Source organism: Tupaia chinensis, unplaced genomic scaffold, assembly GCF_000334495.1.
Source record: "Tupaia chinensis unplaced genomic scaffold, TupChi_1.0 Scaffold150192_1, whole genome shotgun sequence".
Lineage (NCBI taxonomy): Eukaryota > Metazoa > Chordata > Mammalia > Scandentia > Tupaiidae > Tupaia > Tupaia belangeri.
In genome coordinates, this window is record NW_006210031.1 from 621719 (window position 1) to 642506 (window position 20788).

The following is a 20788-nucleotide window of genomic DNA, read 5'->3' on the forward strand; positions in this document are numbered from 1 at the left end:
GGGTGGAGGGGAAGGGGCTGTGTTGTGGCCCCCCCCGCTGGGGGGGGGGGTTGATTTCTCACTTTCTGTCTCTGTCTCAGTGAGGGCAAGCGCCCTATAGCAAAAATCTCTCTAAAAAGAAAAGGAATCCTGCAGTCATATTTACAAGAAAACACACACGGCTGCTCGAGGGCCCTTTTGCTTCTTTGTGCTAGAGGGTGAAGAAGCAAAAAAGACCTTCGAGCAGCAGTGCGTGCCATCAGTAAGGCCAAGGCTGGCATCTGGAACATTTGTATAGCAGACCGGCTGGGGCTCAGGACTCAGCGCACTAGGGAGGTACGGTGGTGGGAAACCTGGGCCTGTGGGACCTACTTTCCCTCTTCTCTTTCTTTCCTCCCAGACAAACGCCCAGGCTACACTTGAGCTGGCCCTGGACCAGCAGCGTCAGGAGGAGCCAAGTCAGAAGTAGGCGAGTGGGTACCCTGGGCTGTGGGGCGCTACTGCTGGTAGTCAGAGTAGAGAGTCCCAAGGAGAGGCGTGTCTAGGAGAACCACGCTCAGAGAAGAGCAGAGTGAGTTACACTTCCCAGTCAGAGAGCGCCTGTCTTTGCCAATCTGCCTTTTGCCTTCCCTTCCCTTCTCAGCAAAGTTATTTTCTTTTTTTTTTTCAGTTACATACAGAATCTCTCTCTCTGTATATAATGCCGTTTCTCAAATTTAAAAACATATGTTTTTCTCCCCGTTGCCATTCTATAAATGAAAAATAAATGGTGTCTTTCCATTGTAAAAGTCTGCAACTCATATCCCAACAAACTATTAGACACTTTAGGTTAAGACGGTCTCAAAGGCAGTTCTTTTCAGGCTTATGATAAGTTCAGTGGAACAAAAGTCTTCTTCCCAGCCATCACCTCTTTTCAAACCTCACCCTCATGGCCAGCATTCTTTCTCAGCTGATAAGTGTTCTGGTGTGACCAAAATACTACAGCCAACGTGCATAACACAGAACTGCGGCAGAGAAAACGGGGTCTTCTATCACTTCTCCAAAACTGTGGGATGATTTTATGCAGCTGTTTCATTAAAAAATGTGTCTCAGACCTGACGGCACAAAGTCTCTTCAGAGAGGAATCCAAGCAAACGGTATCTCAGAATGCAAAATGAGCCACTGTTACCCTCACCCCATCACACCTACGGAGACCTCCACGGCTGCGGAAAGAGCAGCTATTTCCCTCACCAATAAACTGCATGAAGAGATCTCAGAAGAGACAGCAGAAGAGATCTGTGTGTGACCCAGTCGGATCACGGCACGTGACTGAAAATGAAATCATCCCAGCTCTAGACCATCTAAATATAACATGTAATTAACAGTAGTCACCTGCCAGTCAGTAACGCCATAGAAATGGATTAGAAATGGGAATAGGCCATAAAACCGGCCAATACAAATAAAAACATATTTCTAAATTCGAATGGTCTGTGTAAATGTATTAACAAGGTCTCTATCTATTCCTGCTTCCAGCTGAAACTGCATTGTCCTGCGTGGTTTAAGAAGCGGACACGGGACTTGCAAGCTGCTTGAACGCACCACGGGTAAGCTAAATTAGCATGATTCTTTGGAATTGTTTCAAAGATCTTTGGCTACTATTAATATTTTTAATCTTTCATTTTTATTATGTATATGATGTCAGGAGCCGTGGCAGGAAGCACATTTTGTCAATTAAATAATTAATCCCTCAGCATAATAGTCAGTGAGGAAAAATTGACATTTGTCAGGTTCAAAGAAAATGAAAGCCTGGGAGGATTTTTCATCACGCTTGCTCAAGAAAAACATAATCTGATAGCAGACTTCCCTTATTCATCTCTCTCCTACACCTACGGCTCCTGCTACAAACACTCCCCGCAGCAAACCACAGGGAAGAAAAAGTACTTGCCACGTCTCCCTTGCCCTATCCACATCCAGCCAATTACTAAGTCATGTCAATTGTATTTCCTAAATATGGCTGACGCTTGCTCACTGCTCACCATCTCTATCATCACCGGTTTAATTCAGAATCGACTAAAATAGGCTCCAATAATCCATAGGACACTCAACTGCCTGGTTCCTGCTTTGGCACCCTCACAGGGATTAGAAGGCTGATGGCTAGTGGGTTGAGATTCCAGCTCAGCTCTGGCTAACGGGCTGTGAGCCTCTCCAGCCTCGCATGTCTCAGTCTGTAAAAGGACACTGTCTGGGGACCAGCAGTTGGCGTAATGGCTATGTCGCTGGACTCCCATGTAGTCGACCGCGGTTCGTGTCCCGGACCTGGTGGCTTAAACTCACGCTGGGCACGTGTGCGTGCATGCCCAAGATCCTGAGAGGAGAATGGAGGAGAAGGGATTGCGGTGTGGCTATCCCCCCAGGGGGGTGATTTCTCGCTTTCTGTCTCTCTGTCTCTCTCTGTCTGGCTGGCGAGCGCATGAGCCCTATAGCAAAAACCTCTCCAATAAATAAGTAAATAAATACAAGGACACTGTCTGGACCTACCTACCAGGAGACTGAACGTGCACTCCGCTCAGCACATTGGCTGACGCACAGTGAGGCATCAGTGCGCATGAGCAGCACGGGCAGTACCTCCCATCATGTTTTCAATCCGTCCGACTCATGAACACGCCACGTGAAGGGTAGCGCCATCACGCTCTGCCTCTTTGCCTTTTCTTTCCCTCCTATCCTTAAACCTCTTCCCACCCCTCCGTCAGCTCCTGACACGACGCCTTGCCCCTTGTCTTTCTCCTCTGCCCTTGCTGATTCCCCAGTCCTTGGCTGGCGAGGAGCTGAGTGAATCGTACAGTTTGCTTCCCTAAGAACATCCAGGGTTTCTGCAGATGGTCTCTCCGAGTCGTCAACAACAGCCTGCACTGGATTAGTGCTGCCTAGGAGGTGAAAATTTCAGTGTGCTATTTTTAACCTGTTTAAGCATCCTCCGCTCTGCCAGGACGAAATGCTTGCTCAGGGGTGGAGATGTGCCTCCCCAACGCATCGAGCCACATGTGCGGCTTTTTTCCTTCTAATACTACGCCACAATGCAGACTTTTTTTTTTTTCTTTTTTTCTTTCTCTTTTTATTCCCTCAATAGGGTACTAAATAGTTATTTTTGTTACAAAGATTTCACAGTGGATTCAGAGTGCATACATTTCCACACTACCTTCTATTTTTTTTAATTGGTGAAAAATGTACACTGATAATCTATGTCAGCTGTGCAGAAAGTGAAAAAAATGGAGTTTAGAATTATAATACATTATTCAATGAACTAACCCCCCTTGACTCACCGAGAGTACATATCTTAAATATCTGTTCTATATCTCCCCTTTAAAAAACAGGCTAAAAATGTTTAACTACTTTGCTTTTCATAAAATTTTATACCACTAATTAGTAAGGCATGCTGTAGGGAGGGAAAAAAAAAATCTCTCCTTAGCAAATCAGATGAGTTTTTTTTTAATGTCAACTTGTTTGAGCGAGTGAAGGCTATTTCAATCTAGATGGCTCTTTGCATGATGCAGGGGAGAAAAGAACCATGGAACATTTTCAAACTTGTGAATAATTTAATGCATTATTACTTTTCTTAAATGTATTCCTGCCCAGTACCTCTTAGTCACACGGTTTGTAAGGTGACTGGGAAATTATGAATATATTCTTTATTATTGAAGTTTAATTGATTTTTTTCTTGTTTCTTGATTAAATTAGCTAAGGGATGCTCAATTCTATGTAAATTGTATTGTGTGTTACAAACATTAGAAGATTTCATTCCTTTCTTCTTTTTTTGATTCTTTTATTTAACTTTATTTATTTACGTATTAATCATTTTAATTTGACCACAGAGGAGCAGAGTGAGAGAGAGAGAGTGAGAATGAGAGAAAGAGAGAGAGAGAGAGAGAGAGAGAGAGAGAGAGAGAGTGAGAGAGAGAAAGAGAGAGAGAGAGAGAGAGAGAGAGAGAGAGAGAAAGTGAGAAAGCAAGCCACCAGGTCTGGAACTCGGACCATGGTTGGCCATGTGGGAGTCCAGCAACCCTAACCACCATACCACCTGCCGACCCCAAAGATTTTATTTTTATTAGTAGTAACCTTGCCCACATCTCAAGACTGTATTGGAAGAAACAAAATGTAATTACATATGCCTAATTTAAAATAAGCTACTGTTTGCAGTGTGGAAAATTGGTAGTTTTAGGATTATGAATTAAAGTTACAGAATTGATTATTCCACTGAAAGAATATGCAGGCATAAAACAGAGTGTAAAATGTTCCACAAATGTATTCAAATTACCAAGCAATAATGGGTTGTATGAGGGGGCCTTCAGAAAGTTCATAGGATAGGTGTATAATTATGTGTATGTATGTATGTATTATTATTATTTCAAAATATGCATAGATTTCAAAAATTCTTTGCACCAAAAATATTTTTAAATTTTTTCTATAGGGTATGTAAACTCATGAGGGAGACGAGGGAGAAAGCCAGAAGGAGAGAAAGTGAGGAGGCATCCCTCCCAGGGGGCATGGCTATGCTCCAATCCCTTCTCCTCCATTTGTCTCTTGGGATTTTGGCCATGCACAAACACACTCCTGGCATGTTTTTCAAGCTCCTGGGTCTGGAACGTGAACCACGCAGGCAGCCATGTGGGATCCAGCTGCCTTAACCACCACGCCACTGGCCAACCCTAAACTTACTTTTACTCCACTTTTTCCTATGAACTTTTTGAAGTCTCCCCATATCATGGGAACCTACAATGCTTTAAGGTGCCACTTTAATGGACTGGTTTGCCTGGGAGGAAGCAAATGGAACTCTTCTGTGGCAAGCTCTTATGTAAAACAGACGAACAGCAGGGCTGGATGGCTCAGGAGATGATCCAGGATAACTCCTACCTTCAGAGGAGAGAAAGATACGTTTCCCTTCTGACAGCTGCTGTTCTCCCTGTACCAGTTCTAACTACAAAAACTACACGAGCACCTTCATTCAACTGCAAGGGAGCCCTAGAGACTCGAGTTTCAAGTTTATGCACACCGAGGCCCTGCGCAGAACCCTAAGCCTCGCGTATAAAACGTGGTACTCTGGCATTATCGTCGCTACGTGTCAGTCCCTGTGTCCGGGGGCCCGTGTGCCTCTAGGTGGCTTTCCCCCTCTTCTCTGGAACACCGTGTGATCTCTCCAGTGTCAAAATCGGAACCAGTAGATAGGACATCAAAATCATAAACCAATCATGTCCCCTTGGGGGAAAGAATGGGATGCGTACAAGTGAGCGGCACCGAGCATGCCTTGTCTTACTAGAACAATCACCTACCTTGTCGAGTGTACTCGTCTGCTTCTCTGTGAACCAAATCCTTTACTCTGTTTCCATAGAGCAGCCGCGAGGAATCATGATCAAAAGCTTTCAAGGTTTCACTGGAACTGTAAGACTTCTGCGTGGGCACCCTGCACTCCTCATTGTCTGCCGAGGAATTCGTATACCGCCGTTCTTTCTCTCGCCGGCTCTTGGTCAGGGAACAGTAAGGCCTACGTTCTTTCACATCCATACTTCATTCCTTCTGTGCGCACATCAGTCCTGCTTCCTGCAAAGTGTGCTCAGGGTTCGATTCTCATCGGCCTCTCTGTAAAGATAAAAGGGTTGCCCCGGTGTCAGCGGAACCGTCCTCTAAAAACAGACTGTTCTTATTCTTCTCGGTCTGGAGAAGGAGGGAAAACAATACGATTGCCTATCTAGAAAATGTCCTTTCAACGAGAAACTAATATTTGTGAAATCAGTGTAAAAATATTTTGTATCACCAAGAGGTGAACCACACTTTCTGCTAATGAGAGCTCTGGGTATGGGTTTAAGCTATCATATCCGAGTTCTCACATTAATGCAAGGGAAAAAAAAATGTAAGCTCAAGATCAAATTTCCCTATAGAAGCCAGCTAAAATTTGGCTTCAATAGTTGGTTACATTTTCCACAATGGAAAAGTTTTCTCGTGAAGAATTTTCTCCATTCATAAATAAATTCCATTTCTGACCAAAAAGTATATACTTTTTTCTTCAACATTTTCAATTCTTTTTCAAAGCAGAGGAACAAATTAGCAACTTCTTACAATGGAAACTTTGTCAAATGCACTGAGTATTTCATTACTTTTTATAAGGACTTTTCTTGCAGAGGGCATGATTTTCATGTGCTGAGGGTCTAAATATCTCAAATTAAAGAAAAAGCCGTTTCTCATCTCATACCCCTTTCCTTAAAATGCATTGTCCTCTCTAGCAAAAGAACGGAATCCACCCTGTCCTGATATTTAAGGGAATTTGAGTGGCATATCTGATGGGGTGGTTCCTGCATGGCCAGCAGGTAGAAGAAAGAGGGAGCAGGGCGAGTTGCGAGTCTTTGCTCAGCGGCTCTTCTTGCTGACCCGGCAGTGGGAAGGCGGGCAGAAAGGGCCCGAGAGGCAGGGCCCGGAGGAGGCAGAGCTGCTCAGGGCCTGTCCACATCTTAACCGGTCCTCCTGTGTCTGTGCTCTTTCTCACTGTGCCCTTCCTTTTCATCTGAAGGTCCCTTAACGCTTGGCATGCAGCCCTCGGTGTTCCCGCCCCCCCTTCTCTAAATGGACTTTTCATTTCAGTGATCCCATAACTGACAGGAAATAAAGGCGCCCCAGCTCGCCCCAGGTCTTCTGCTTGGTTCTACATCCTCAGGGCTAGAGCTCCAGTGTAGATAAAGTTTCCCCACACTGCGTGCCTCTCCAGGACCAGCTCTCTTCCCTTCTTGGTCATTCACTATCATTGCACATAGCTCTTTTTTATTTTTTAGGGTAGTTTATTTATTTATTGACTTGAGAGAGATTTTTGCTACAAGGCATGTGTGCTTGTTGGAGAGACAGCGAGACAGAAAGTGAGAAATCACTCTTGCTGAGGGGGGTGGGGGATGGCCATGCCACAATCCTTTCTCCTCCATTCTCCCCTCAGGATTTTGGGCATGCACGCACATGCACCAGGTGTGAGTTTCAAGCTACTAAGTCCGGGACTTGAACCACGGTTGGCCACGTGGGAGCCCAGTGACATAACCATTACAGCTGGTCCCTATAGCTCTTTAATGTGATTGCAACTTGGAGTCTCTCATTCTCCCATGCCGACTCAGCTGACATGGACGTTGGCAACAAGTCTTGCTGCTTTCTACACAGCGGCACAACTACACCTGTCACTTCTCCACGCTTCCCTCCCTTCTGCTATGCGAAGAAAGGCAAGGATCTCTGGGCTGGAATGATCACAGAGCTCCAGAGGCTACTCCTGGAAACACTGGATGGCTTCTCCCACCCGCGTCTTCAACCAGACTGCATCTCCCTGTTCATCCCATCAATATGGGGTTCCCGCCCAGGGGGCTCCATACTGCTCTGCTACCGAACTGAGCTCACTATTTAAAGTACTTGCTAATATTTCAGTTTGCTGTTGAAATGTATGTGGATGTCTCTACCTTTTTCTTCCTTTCCTTAAATCTGATTTAAACAAAAACAACAACAAACCAATATTTTTCCCCTGACTTCTTATGATTCTTCATTCTCTTTACAAAATCTTCTAATAGCTCTTTTTGAATGATAACCATTTAATATTATTTAAAATTTTTGCTATAGACCAAGTGCGCTCAACAGAGAGAGAGAGAGAGGGAGAAAGGAAAAGTCAGAAAGCAAGTCACCAGGTCCAGGACTCGAACTGGAGTCAGTCATATGGGAGTCCAGTGTCTCATCCACTACTCCACCCACTGCCCCCCAATAGCCCATAATGGTTATTGTGTTCCTTGAGGTCTGACAGTGGCACAGCAGTAAAACAAGCCACTGGTGAGGCTGACCTCCACAGAAAGGTTCCGCATTTGCAACGGGAGACCCTCCCGAGCCCTTGGGGCACACGTGTGGTCTATGGCTGTCTGGCTGGATCGTGGATCATCGCATCCATGACTGGGGGTGCTGAGTCTCTTGTTTCTCTACTTTCTCTCCTTCACATGAGGGGAAAAAAAAACTTAAAAAAGATACTCTCATTTTTTGAAGAAAAAAAAAAGGAAACAAAAAATAAATCATATTTCTCTTATTGAAGCTTTTATTTCAGCCTAAGATAATAAATACTTTCAAGGTAGGGTGACAGAGACAATTTTTTTAAAAAGCAGGATTAAAACAGTAACACATCAATCTGGTTTTTATTCTAGCAGATAATAAACTACTTCAGATAAATATTTACTGACTGACTACTATGTGTTAGGTGCTGGGGACACGGGCGGGAGTAATACAGCGTCCCTGTCTCCGTGGAGCATACATGTGGTCTGGGTATCAGTTATTATCTGTCTAATAAAGTGACTAAATATGTCTGAGTTCATGGGAAATTTTGTTTCCAAAATATTCTTGACCTCTTTGGAAAAAAAAAGACTATATAGTCTCTCAAAACTAATGATTAAAACGCTTTCACCTAGCCAGAAAAATACAGTTTGAGAACTTTCAGTAATGGAGATTTGAGTTTGAAGTCATGAAAGTTTGATGTCTTGCTCTAAGTTGACATACACTTTAAAGTATTGCTGGGGCCCGCAGATGGCATGGAGGTTAAGGCACTGGATCCCACATGGCCAAGTGCACAGTTCGAGCCCCAGACCCTGAGAGGAAAATGGAGAAAGGAGTGTGGCTTGGCCATCTCCCCTGGGGTTGGGGGGTGACTTATCACTTTCTCGCTCTCTCCCTGGTGAGTGCATGGACCCTATAGCCAAAAAAAAAAAAAAAAAGTATTACTATACAACACATATATATGTACTTTTAAATACTGATTATTCAAATAGACTAAGTATTGACTGGCAAACTCTGGTCTACTCACCAAATACGACACACTAACTGGTTGTGTCAATGAGCTTTTACTGAACACGGCACACATATTTGCTTACACGCCATCCATGGCCATGTTCATGCCTCAAAGACCCAGTTGATGGCTGCAACACAGACCGTCAAATGCTGAATTGTGTCTCCCAAAAAGTTACGTGTAAGTCCTAGTCTCTGGTACCTGTGAGTGCAAACTCATCTGAAAACCGGGTCTCTGGGTAGCAGAGGTGTAGTGGTTGAAGTGCTGGACTCCCGCATGACCGACTGCAGTTAGAGTCTCGATCCTGGCATCTTGAAAATCACTCCGGGTACGTGTATGTGCGTGCCCAAAATCCCAGGTAGAGAAGAGATTAGAAGAGAAGGGATTGTGGCATGGCCATCCCCCTTGGAGGTGATTTCTAACTTTTTCTCTGTCTCTCTCTGGCAAGTATAAGCACTCTATGGCAAAAACTTAAAAAAAAAAAAAAAAAAAAGACAAAGAGAAGAAAAAGGGAAATAGGGTCTTTTTAAATGTAATCAGGATCCAAGTTAAGGTCAGGCCATGGTGTATTTGGGTAGGCACTAAGTCATTGACTAGTGCAGTTTTTAAAGAAAGATTTTTGTTATAGGATGCATGTGCTTGCCAGAGAGACAGAGAGAGACAGAGAGACAGAAAGCCAGAAATCACCCCTTGGGGGTGGGCAGTGGCCACACCACAATCTCTTCTCTTCTAATGTCCTCTCAGAATCTTGGGCGCACATGCACATATGCCTGGTGTGAGTTTTTTTCAGTTGCTGAGTCTGATACTTGAACAGGTGGTCAACTATGTGGGAGTCCAGCGATGTAACCATTATGCCATCTGCTGGTCCCGACTAGTGTCTTTATACAAGACAAGACGCAGGAAAGAAGGCCACGGGAGGATGAAAGCAGAGACGGGGGTGATGGAGCTCCTGGCAAGGTGCACCAAGGGCTGCCAGGACCACTAGCAGCGAGGAAAGAGGCTGGGGACAGAGCCTTCCTGTAACCTCAGAGGAGCCTGCCCTGCCAACACCTTGACTTCACACTTCAGGCCTCCAGAACTGGGTGATAAATATCTGTTGTGTTAAGCCACCAAGTATGTGCTACTTTGTTACTGGAGCCACAGGAAACTAGCCTATGAAGTCGGAAACTATTTCCTTTGAGAAAAAAGAACAATGGAGAACTTGTGAGTTAAGCCATACACCTTTCCATTCTCTTTCTTTGTCCCATTGAGTCTTTCGATGTAAAATGTATTCTCTCTACTATTGGGTTGTCAGGAAACTCATGACGCATTTTTGCATAGAAAAAAATACGTCATGACTTTCCCGACGACCTAATATATAATGTTTTTGTTTTTGTTTCTTTTCTTTTTAAAGTTCTACCGTTTATTTCCTCCATGTGCAAGAGAGACAGCAAGAGAAGGGAAGGATAGAGAGACACAGACAGAGATACAGTCATCCCCCAACAGGATCCTGATACTGCAATCCACACCAGCCTCAGCCAGCACTGGGTCATGGGTACTTGTGTATCAGGTGTGCTCATGGAGGAGTCCAGACTTGAACCAGCAATGTTACATAGGACCGCTTCCCAGAGCATGGAGTTTTATTGATGAGCCACCGTCTAGCTACATACTGTTCAGTTTTCATGACGCAGTTTCACAATCTTGCAAATGAGATAACGATGAATTTCCTGAATATGGTACTATGAACACGTATAGGTATATCATTACAAAGATGCAACCTCGTGGTAATGCTATCAAGGTTTATAAATTAATAAGTTCCGTGTTAATAAGTGAGTAACAAAAAGATCATTTTATTCTTTCTGTAGCTTTACAGACCATCTCTAGCATCAAACAGCCAAGTTTTCTTTATGTGGGAAGCAATTCTAAAGTGCTATGATCAATCAAAATATTGTATTTGAAATATGCCATCAAAGGCAAAGGCAATTTGATCTTAGAGACTCGAAACAATAAAAAGGTCCCTTGTATCTATCTCCCCATTTTTGTGCATAGTTCAAGCTCTTCATAAAATTAATCTACACTGCAATGTTTGCAACTAGCGATATGTTTCTGGTGGAAGTCAAAGTGAAATACGTCATGACTTTCCCGACGACCTAATATATAATGTTTTTGTTTTTGTTTCTTTTCTTTTTAAAGTTCTACCGTTTATTTCCTCCATGTGCAAGAGAGACAGCAAGAGAAGGGAAGGATAGAGAGACACAGACAGAGATACAGTCATCCCCCAACAGGATCCTGATACTGCAATCCACACCAGCCTCAGCCAGCACTGGGTCATGGGTACTTGTGTATCAGGTGTGCTCATGGAGGAGTCCAGACTTGAACCAGCAATGTTACATAGGACCGCTTCCCAGAGCATGGAGTTTTATTGATGAGCCACCGTCTAGCTACATACTGTTCAGTTTTCATGACGCAGTTTCACAATCTTGCAAATGAGATAACGATGAATTTCCTGAATATGGTACTATGAACACGTATAGGTATATCATTACAAAGATGCAACCTCGTGGTAATGCTATCAAGGTTTATAAATTAATAAGTTCCGTGTTAATAAGTGAGTAACAAAAAGATCATTTTATTCTTTCTGTAGCTTTACAGACCATCTCTAGCATCAAACAGCCAAGTTTTCTTTATGTGGGAAGCAATTCTAAAGTGCTATGATCAATCAAAATATTGTATTTGAAATATGCCATCAAAGGCAAAGGCAATTTGATCTTAGAGACTCGAAACAATAAAAAGGTCCCTTGTATCTATCTCCCCATTTTTGTGCATAGTTCAAGCTCTTCATAAAATTAATCTACACTGCAATGTTTGCAACTAGCGATATGTTTCTGGTGGAAGTCAAAGTGTTCAACAGGACTTCAGAAGGCGGTTTTCTGTGTTATCTCTCCCACTCAAGGCCGAGGATAAGAAGGTTAAGAATGCAACTACTTAACTAATGCTAAATTGTTGAAGGCTTTGATGGTGACTTCCCAGGCCTAGGCAGGGAAGAGGGTCACCATATGCATATTCAGCACACAGCATTTAATGAACTGGGGGCCTTAGCTACATCAGTGGGCAAAATGTTTAAAAAATAAAGAAACATATCAGAAAGAAAGTTGACCAACTTTTCTGATTGAACTAGCTACTGCAAGTATACAATAATATCAAACTGATTTAATTAATTTTCATTAGCTCCTTGAAAAACAATTCAGCTACTAACCACACCACTCCTTTGGAAATCACAGCTGGCCTTAAAGCCAATTGCATTACTTGGCTATTTGGTTTTCCTCAGTACTTTGCAAAGTATTTGACTGCATGAATAAACAGGCAGGCAATTTCGAACTAGGGACAATAGACTTATAGAGATCACACCCTCAATTTCAGGTACATTATTCAAATGCACTTTGAATCTTGCCCCCCACCCCCAACTCAACAACATTGTTACACTGACTCATAAAATGTTACTAATCCCAAAGAAACATTTTATAATTATACACTTAGAAAGTAACCTAATTTTTTAAAAGGTTGCATTCTTATTAAAAATACTTTGCCAGAAGAAGAGACTTAAAGGGGGAAAAGAAGGAGGCAAAACATTTAAGGGACAAAAGTGGTTACATTGCTGGACTTCTACATGGCTAACCACAGTTCGAGTCAGGACCTGGTGCTTGAAAATCACACCAGGCTTATGTGCATGTGTGCCTAAGATCCCAGGAGGAAAATGGAGGAAAAGGGATTCCAGGATGGCCATCCTCCCTGGGTGTGATTTCTCATGTTCTCTCTCACTGTTGGTCTCTCTCTCTAGCAAGTTCATGCACCCTAAGGCAAAAATAAGGGGGGACACAAAAATGGAAAATATCCGTTAATGATAATGTGTATGATATCTTTAAGTGGACTAATATACAGTGTATTTATGCTGTAAGCTATAATGATATACAGTGACTGACTGTATTAAAAAACAATTTAAAAATATGGGACCAGCAGTTAGCATAATGGTCATGTCACTGGACTCCCACGTAGTCAACCGCGGTTCGAGTCCCGGACCCAGTGGCTTAAACTCACGCCAGGCGCGTGTGCATGCATGCCCAAGATCCAGAGAGGAGAATGGAGGAGAAGGGATTGTGGCATGGCCATCCCCCCTGGGGGGTGATTTCTCGCTTTCTATCTCTCTGTCTCTGTCTGGCGAGCACACACACCCTATAGCAAATATCTCTCAAAAAAAAAAAAAAACAATTAAAAAATAAAATAGGAAAAAAAAGTTTTGCCAGAGGGTGTATATACTTGCCAGAGAGAGAAAGAGAGCGAGAGCGAGAGCGAGAGCGAGCAATCACCATGGGGAATGGTCACATTTCCTGCATCTCTCTCCCTTCGGGACTGGGAGCATGCACACACACATGCCACGTGCTTCTCAAGCTGCTGAGTCTAACACTTCGATTGCACAACAGGCCGTATGGGATCTAGCCACCTTAACCGCCACACCGCATGCTGGCCCAAAGTAATCTGATTTTAACTGGAGTGCGTACATCTTTATAATCCTTCATGTCAATGACGACAACTGACTGAGCCAGTAAGAAAAAATCTTAACATCAATTATATTATAGCTCTAAAAGCCCAAGAGCTTATGTGTCTATGAAGTGACTAAAATAAACACATTCAAGCCCAAAAGATTAAAGAACCCGTTGGTCAAACTCATATTTTCATTGTGATCTGTTTTCTGTTAGAACTACAAATTCTTGAATTACCGTCATTATCTTCTGTCGCATAGTGAGAAAAAGCTCGCCCCCAAAATAAGCAGACTTGAGAGAAACACCGATTTACCCCAAACCATTTTAAAGATCTAAATTAAGTTCCTATACACAGTACCAACAACTTTTTCCTTTCGTTATTCACAATTCATGTTTTCCCTAATAAGTTAGTATTTATGATTTATTACTCGTTATGGTAATCAACAGTAAATACAGACCAGAAGAATTTCAAAGCAGTTTCTGCACTGAATAGTTAGATAAATGTCAATTGAACACAAGATAAAATCAATTGCTATTGTTCATTATAGAGGAAATTGTGGTTTCCAAGGGAAATTTACAAATCAAAGAATTGAAATGATTGAATACAAAAATCAAATCAAATTACGGTGATTTTTTTTTTTTTTGTAGTGTTAACCCAGGCATAACCAGGCTTTGAGCCTACACTTTCATATAGTAGAATGCAAGAGGATCTAACTATCATGCTTGTGGTACAATGTTAAGTCACCAACAAACGTGGGAAAGGAAATATGGGGGAGGGGGAAATCTATCTATGAGTAGCAAAAGTGATGCTGGCTGAGAAGATACAGGAGCAGAGGAAAAAGAAACATAATGATAATTAGTGGGTGAGAAGGTTAAAGCTAGGCACGTTGCTTTCTTTAAACATGACAAGAAATACAGAGAACATCTGACAGTAATAATAAATATGAAGTCAACTCTGCTTCCAGCCAAGACTAGAGTAACAGGAACTAGATTTACCCTCTTGTCTAAAATAACAGCAACAATAAAATAGACAAATATCAGAGACAACTTCTCCAGCCATTGATGTCAAGCAGTGAAGGACAGGGAATCCTGAGAAAAAGAAACAAATAAATTGAGCCCTTTATTACTCCTACTTACTACCTTGAGAATTTCCAGGTGTCAGCCTAGGGAAGGGCTCCAGGGAGAGCCCAGCAAGATCTCTGGCTTACAGAGGTAGGTAGGGCTGAGTCTGGGCAATCAGGCGGAAATGATTTGCAAGACAAAGTGTTGGAGAGAAGACAGCCTCCTGGAGAAGGAACCAGGGCAGGCCTAGGCTCCCTAGGACCACAAAGCAGACTGCTGACCGGCACTTGTGTGTGATAGTCCCAGTGAAGGCCAGAGCCGAGAGTGGCCACGAATGATCTACTCGTAACCTGAAAGGATTAGAGCAGGGCTTGTCAACCTCAGTACTACTACTGACATTTTGGAATCTACCCACTAGAGGTTAGTAAGATGGACCTGCAGTCTTAACAATCAAAAATACTTCTAGATACAACCAGATGTCCCTGGGGGGCAAAGCTGCCCCTTTCAGGGAACACTGAATAGGAGGTAAGGTGCACATACAAGGCTAAGGATCACGCCCGTTCCTATCAGCCAGACTGGAAAATCCACATCATTCTTCAGGTAATGTGCTCAGGAGGATTTTGCCTCCATAGTGGGGAAAAATTGGAACTAGACTAAACATGGTTCTGATCCCACCACAAAATCTTAGCAGCAGGACCAAAAAGGACCACACTGCTTCCAAGTAGCCTGAATGCCCCATAATAAAGCTCAGGGCTATTACAGGAATTCGAGGATAACCAGCATTCAGCAAGAAAAATTTCACAATGTCTGCATTCAGTCAAGAGTAAGGTGGACCAGCTAGCAGCATCATGGTTAAAGTGGCTGGATCCCACATGGTTGACTACAAGGCTTGAGACCTGGATCTGGTGGCTTGAGAACCACAGGGCACATGCGTGTGCAGGCCAAAAATTCCGAGACAAGAATGGAGGAGAAGATGTTGTGGCGTGGCCATCCCCCCTTCCCCCCCAGGGGGGCAGTACTTTCTCTCACTCTTTCTCTATGTCTAAGGTGAGTTCATGTGCCCTACCCCCCTCCAAAAAAGGCAACAAAACAATATTATAAGGCATGAAAAGAAGTAGGAAAATAATAAAGAGAACAATCAGTTGAAACTGATTCAGAACTGATAGGTGTTTGAGTAAGTAGACAAGAACTTGAAAACAGTAGTAACTGTAAACCATAGGATCAAAAAATTAATAGAATCATAGACTATATAAAAAGAAGACCCACATCAAATGTCTAGGAAAACTACAATGTCTAAGATTTACAAAAAAAAAAAATACTGGATGATATTAATGGTAGATACTGACAAAGAAAAAAGCAGTGAACTCTAAGAATAGCAGGAAAGACTGCACAGAATAAGACACACAGAGAGTGCCCATATAAATAAACAAATCATTAGTGACATGGAGCACAACTCTAAGAGGCCAATATACCTATCATCACAACACTAAAGGAGAAGACAAACAGGAACAAACAATAAATCTCCAAAAAGAGTAACTGAAAACTTTTCACATTTGGTGTACACTATGAACCTACAGATCCTAGAAGTTGAATAAACCCCAATACAAGAAATTGGAAGAAACTACACCAAGGCATTATTGTGATTAAAATTGTGCAAAACCAGTCATAATGAGAAAATATAAAAGGAAGACACACACACAAAAGCTTTGTGCATACAAAGCTTCTCAATGAAAACAATGAAAACAAATCTTCTTTAAGGTACTGAATGGCCTGGCTATGGCAGGGTACATGGCTAAGATGCTGTACTTCCCAGACAGGGACCACATGGGAGGTCCAGGTTTGATTCCAGTCCTAACCTAAAAGGCCAGGTCTGACTGCAATCTCAGTAGATTGGGAAGTTAAAGCAGGAGAACTGCAAGCTCAAAGTTGGCCTGGGCAACACAGAGAAAGCTGTCTACAGAGAAGCCGGAATTGGTGGAGTATGCCTGCAGTGACATCACAAGACCTTGTCTTAAAAAAATAAACAAACAAATAAATAACTGAAAGAAAAAGAAAAGAACCTGTCACCCTAGAATTCTATACCCAATGAAAATATCTCTTAAAATTACAAGGGGGGGTGATGTCTCGCTTTCTGTCTCTCTGTCTCTGTCTCTCTGGCAAGCGCACATGCCCTATAGCGAAAAAAAACTCTCCAAAAAAAAAAAAATTGCTTACGGATGACTGACCAGGAGGCTATTCAAGATCTCTGGCAGGGGAGGAAATCTCTTTAAGAAAATACTTTAAAAAGTTTGTTAAAATTGGGACCAGCAGTTAGCGTAATGGCTATGTTGCTGGACTCCCATGTAGTTGACTGCGGTTCGTGTCCCGGACCTGGTGGCTTAAAACTCATGCTGGTCACGTGTGCGTGGGTGCCCAAGATCCCAAGAGGAGAATGGAGGAGAAGGGATTGCGGCGTGGCCATCCCCCCTGGGGGGGGTGATTTCTCGCTTTCTGTCTCTCTGTCTCTGTCTGTCTGTCTGGCGAGCGCATGCACCCCATAGCGAAAACCTTTCAAAAAAAAAAGAAAAGTTTGTTAAAATTTTCCATCTTATTTCATTTCTGTAACAGTTGATATCTGGTTGTCCTTTTTATAATGCAGAGTGAGAACTCTCCCTACCGTGTTTGATAAATGTGTTCCAGGTTCCATTGCTATGAATGTGTTGTCCAAAATGCCTCTTTAGTTTTTAAAGATGGCTCTCCACTCTTTGCTTGGTTTTAAGTATATATGGAATGTTGTGACAGGACAGTGCAGTGGTGGTCAGACATGGAAATGGTGGGGAGACAAATATGTACATGTGAAATAACTCAGTATTTTAATAAAGTAAAAAAGAAGAAGTGTAAAGAAAACCCTCCAGGTGCAGGAAGAAAAAAAGAAAAATATATTAGACAGAAATATGCATCTGCACAAAGAAAGGAATATCACTTAAAAATGGTAAATGCATAAATATATAAGACATTTTTATTATTTAAGTAGCCTTAAAAGAAAGATGACTGGGACCAGCCCACAATGTAGTGGTTAAGGCTGCTGGATTTCATATGGCTGTGTGGTTTGAGTCCTGAACTCAGTGGCTTGAGAAACACACCAGTTGCATGTGCACACATGCCTACAATCCCAAAAGGAGCCACAGATGGAGAAGGAATTGCAGCGTGATCATGTACCATGGAGTGTGCTTTCTTGCTTTCTCACTTTCTCTCTCTTGCTCTATCTGGCAAGTGCATGTGTCCTTTGGCAAATCTAAATAAATAAATAAATAAATAAAAGATGGATTGTTAAACAAAAGTCATAGCAATGTATTATAGTATTGTAGGGTTTGCAATATATGTGTAAATAAAATGTATTAAAGTAATAGCATAAAAAAAGGAAGAGAAGAAATATAAGCACAGTCTTGTAAGTTTTTGTTTAAGGTTTCTTTTTTTCTTATGAGGGAGATAAAGATAAGCAACCTCAAAAAGGTATTGCTCTGATTCCTGTCTCCTTATTCCTCATCCCCAGCCAGAATTACAGGTATGCCTGTTCAGTCTGACAGGTCAACTGTGAAACTGAACTCAGGATCTCCATGTGGATCCAGCATTGCGTGAGAAGTGAATTACAACTATGCCACTGAGCTAGTCCCAAGACTACCATACTATATGCAAAGTGACATAATATTACTTCAAGAGGCACATCTTCCAGAGCTCTTTTTTTAAAAGTGTATTTATCTATTTCTTCCATGAAAGAAAGAGAGTCAGACAGAGACAGGCACCTCCAATAGGGTATTCATACAATGTTCTATTGCCAGCCTCACCCATCCTGGATCACAGGCATGGAGGCATATATAGGTAGGTCTCAAGGACATGAATTTGGGTTAAGTAAACTACCAGCTAGCCCAGATATATATATATGTGTGTGTGTGTATGTGTATCTCTAAACAAACCACTAAAATACGAAATACTATTTCCAAGAATCACACTTACATAGAAAGACACAAACAGGTTAAAGGTAAATGAACAGAAACAGGAAAATATAGCTATATCAATAATCACATTAAGTATAAATGAACTACACACACTGATTAAAAGGCAGAGATTGTTGGGACCAGCAGGTGACATGATGGTACTGAGTCTCCTATACAGGCAACTGTGTTTTGAGTTTCTGACCTGGCAGCCTGAAATTCATGCTGGGCATATATGCATTAATGCCTAAAATCCCAGGAGGAGAATAGAGGAGAAGGGATTGTGGCATGGCCATCCTCTTCGGGAGTTAGGGGGGTGATTTATTACTTTCCCTCTTACTGTCTCTTACCCTGTCTTTCTCTGGTTAGTGCATATTCCCTATAGCAAAAACCTATTAAAAAAAAAATGGCCCAGCAGGTGGAGTGGTAGTTAAGATGCTGGACTCTTACATGGCTGACCACAATTTGAATCCCAGACCTGTGGCTTGCTTTCTCTCTCTCTCTGTCCCTCTCGCCAGTCAAACTGAATAAATAAAATTAAATAAATAATTCTTTAAAATAAAAAAATCTAATATATTATGGCAGAAATTGTCTGATTAGATGAAAAAGTAAGACAAGATCAGATGGAGGAACACGCAATAGTGATTTAAAAGAATATGGTGGATCTGTACGTATTGACCTGGAATTGTGCACAAAGTATATTGATTATTCATTTCTTTGCTTCATTTGTTGGGCATGTATACAGGGCCTACCACCTGTCAGGCATGGTGACAAGCACTGGGAATGAAGAGATAAGCAAGAGAGAGATAAACAATCCCTGACATTTCAATCAGAAAGAGGAGAAATAAGAATTAGTCACATAAATAAATATACAATTAAAATTGTACAGCTGGTGTAAAAAATTGTAAGTTGCTAAGAGAAAGAATAAAGGGTGGGGTCTAAGTGAGATTGAAGGCCAAAAGAAGACCTCTTTGAAAAAAAAAAAGACATTTATGTTGACAACTGCAAGATAAATGAGACTGTTTGCTCACAAGTATGTGTGTCACAGGGAAGGAACTGCTAGTGGAAGTGGTCAGGCTGAGAGAATAACATGTTCAAACACTCTGAGGCAGGGAAGATCTTGGTGGATAAACGCCAGTCGGGTTGGGAATACTGAGGGAGGCGAGAGGCGAGATGAGTCCAGAGGGGACGGAGAGTACACATGCAGGGTTTTACAGGACGGGGAAAGCAGCCCCATCGATCCCACCATCCTGGGTGACTACTGGAGAATTTATGCAGCCAGTGACATGATCAATCAGATTTTCAGTTTAGAAAAATTTATCGAGCTGATGTGGAGAATCGGAGAGGGGGGCCTGGAGCAGGAAAATTTTCTGGAGGATTTTTGTAGAAGTGCAGACCAGTGAATAACAACTTGAAGTAGGCAGCCTAAAATGGCAGTGGAGATTCAGAGAACTGAAAGGACGAGATTGCTAGAGGCGGCATTAGGACACTTGTGACAGGCTGAAATGAATGAGAAATGGAAAGAGGTAAGAATGATACCACGCTTCTGGCTTGACCCACAGGAAAAAAAGAGACTCCTGAGACAGAACAGGAGACTGTTCTCCAAATACTGTTTAATGCATTCTCCCAATTCTGGTTTTTGTTTCATTTAAAACATGTATTAGGCAGGTAATACTCCTTATGGAAACTACAAAATATGAATAAGCCAAAAAATTTTTGCCTTATAACATTTTTTTAAGTTTATTTATTTTTAATTTCTGCCATGAGAGAAAAAGACAGAACACCCTCAACAAGGCCTTGCACCATGATCCACCTCCAGCTTCAGGAGCTTCAGCTCTGAATCGTGGGCATGTACACGCCTAGCACACCCAGGGAGGTCTCCAGACACGGACCCAGAACCTTCCCATGTGGGTCAGCCTCACAGAGCATCATGATTTACCACTACGCCACCATCTGACCCTGCCTCCTTCGCATTTTCTAAAGGAACTATTTATTTAACTTTACTTATTATTATTATTTTAAATTTGCTATAGGGCACATGTGGTCACCAGAGAGAGGTGGGGGCGGGGGGGAGAATGAGAAAGCAAGTCACCAGGTCCAGAACTCAAACTGTGGTCAGCCATGTGGGAGTCCAGCACTTAACCACTGTGCAACCTGCTGGCCCTTCATTCTTAACAATTTAGTGTTGAATTTTTTAGACTTTGTCTGTACAAATATATGTGGTAGTATTTATAAATGTGTGTGCATGTGCATATATATTTTTATTTATATTGTAAATATTTCTATGTGAGTAAAGATACATTTATGTCTGTGTTTTTCAAATAACCAATAGAAAACTTATTGTTTTAAAAGTCAGACTATTCTTTTTTTTTTTTTTTTTTGGAGGGGTTTTTGCTACAGGGCTCATGTGCTTGCCAGAAAGACAGAGACAGAGAGATAGAAAGGGA

General features: G+C 42.2%; 1 protein-coding gene across 1 annotated transcript in view; it reads right to left on the reverse strand.

The window, feature by feature from the left end:
- Positions 1-20788, reverse strand: part of TENM3 (teneurin transmembrane protein 3) — a 902368-nt gene that overhangs the window by 568427 nt on the left and 313153 nt on the right. The window contains 1 exon segment of the mRNA XM_027769663.1: positions 5283-5589. Coding sequence (XP_027625464.1) covers positions 5283-5514 — 232 coding nt within the window. The 5' untranslated portion in view covers positions 5515-5589.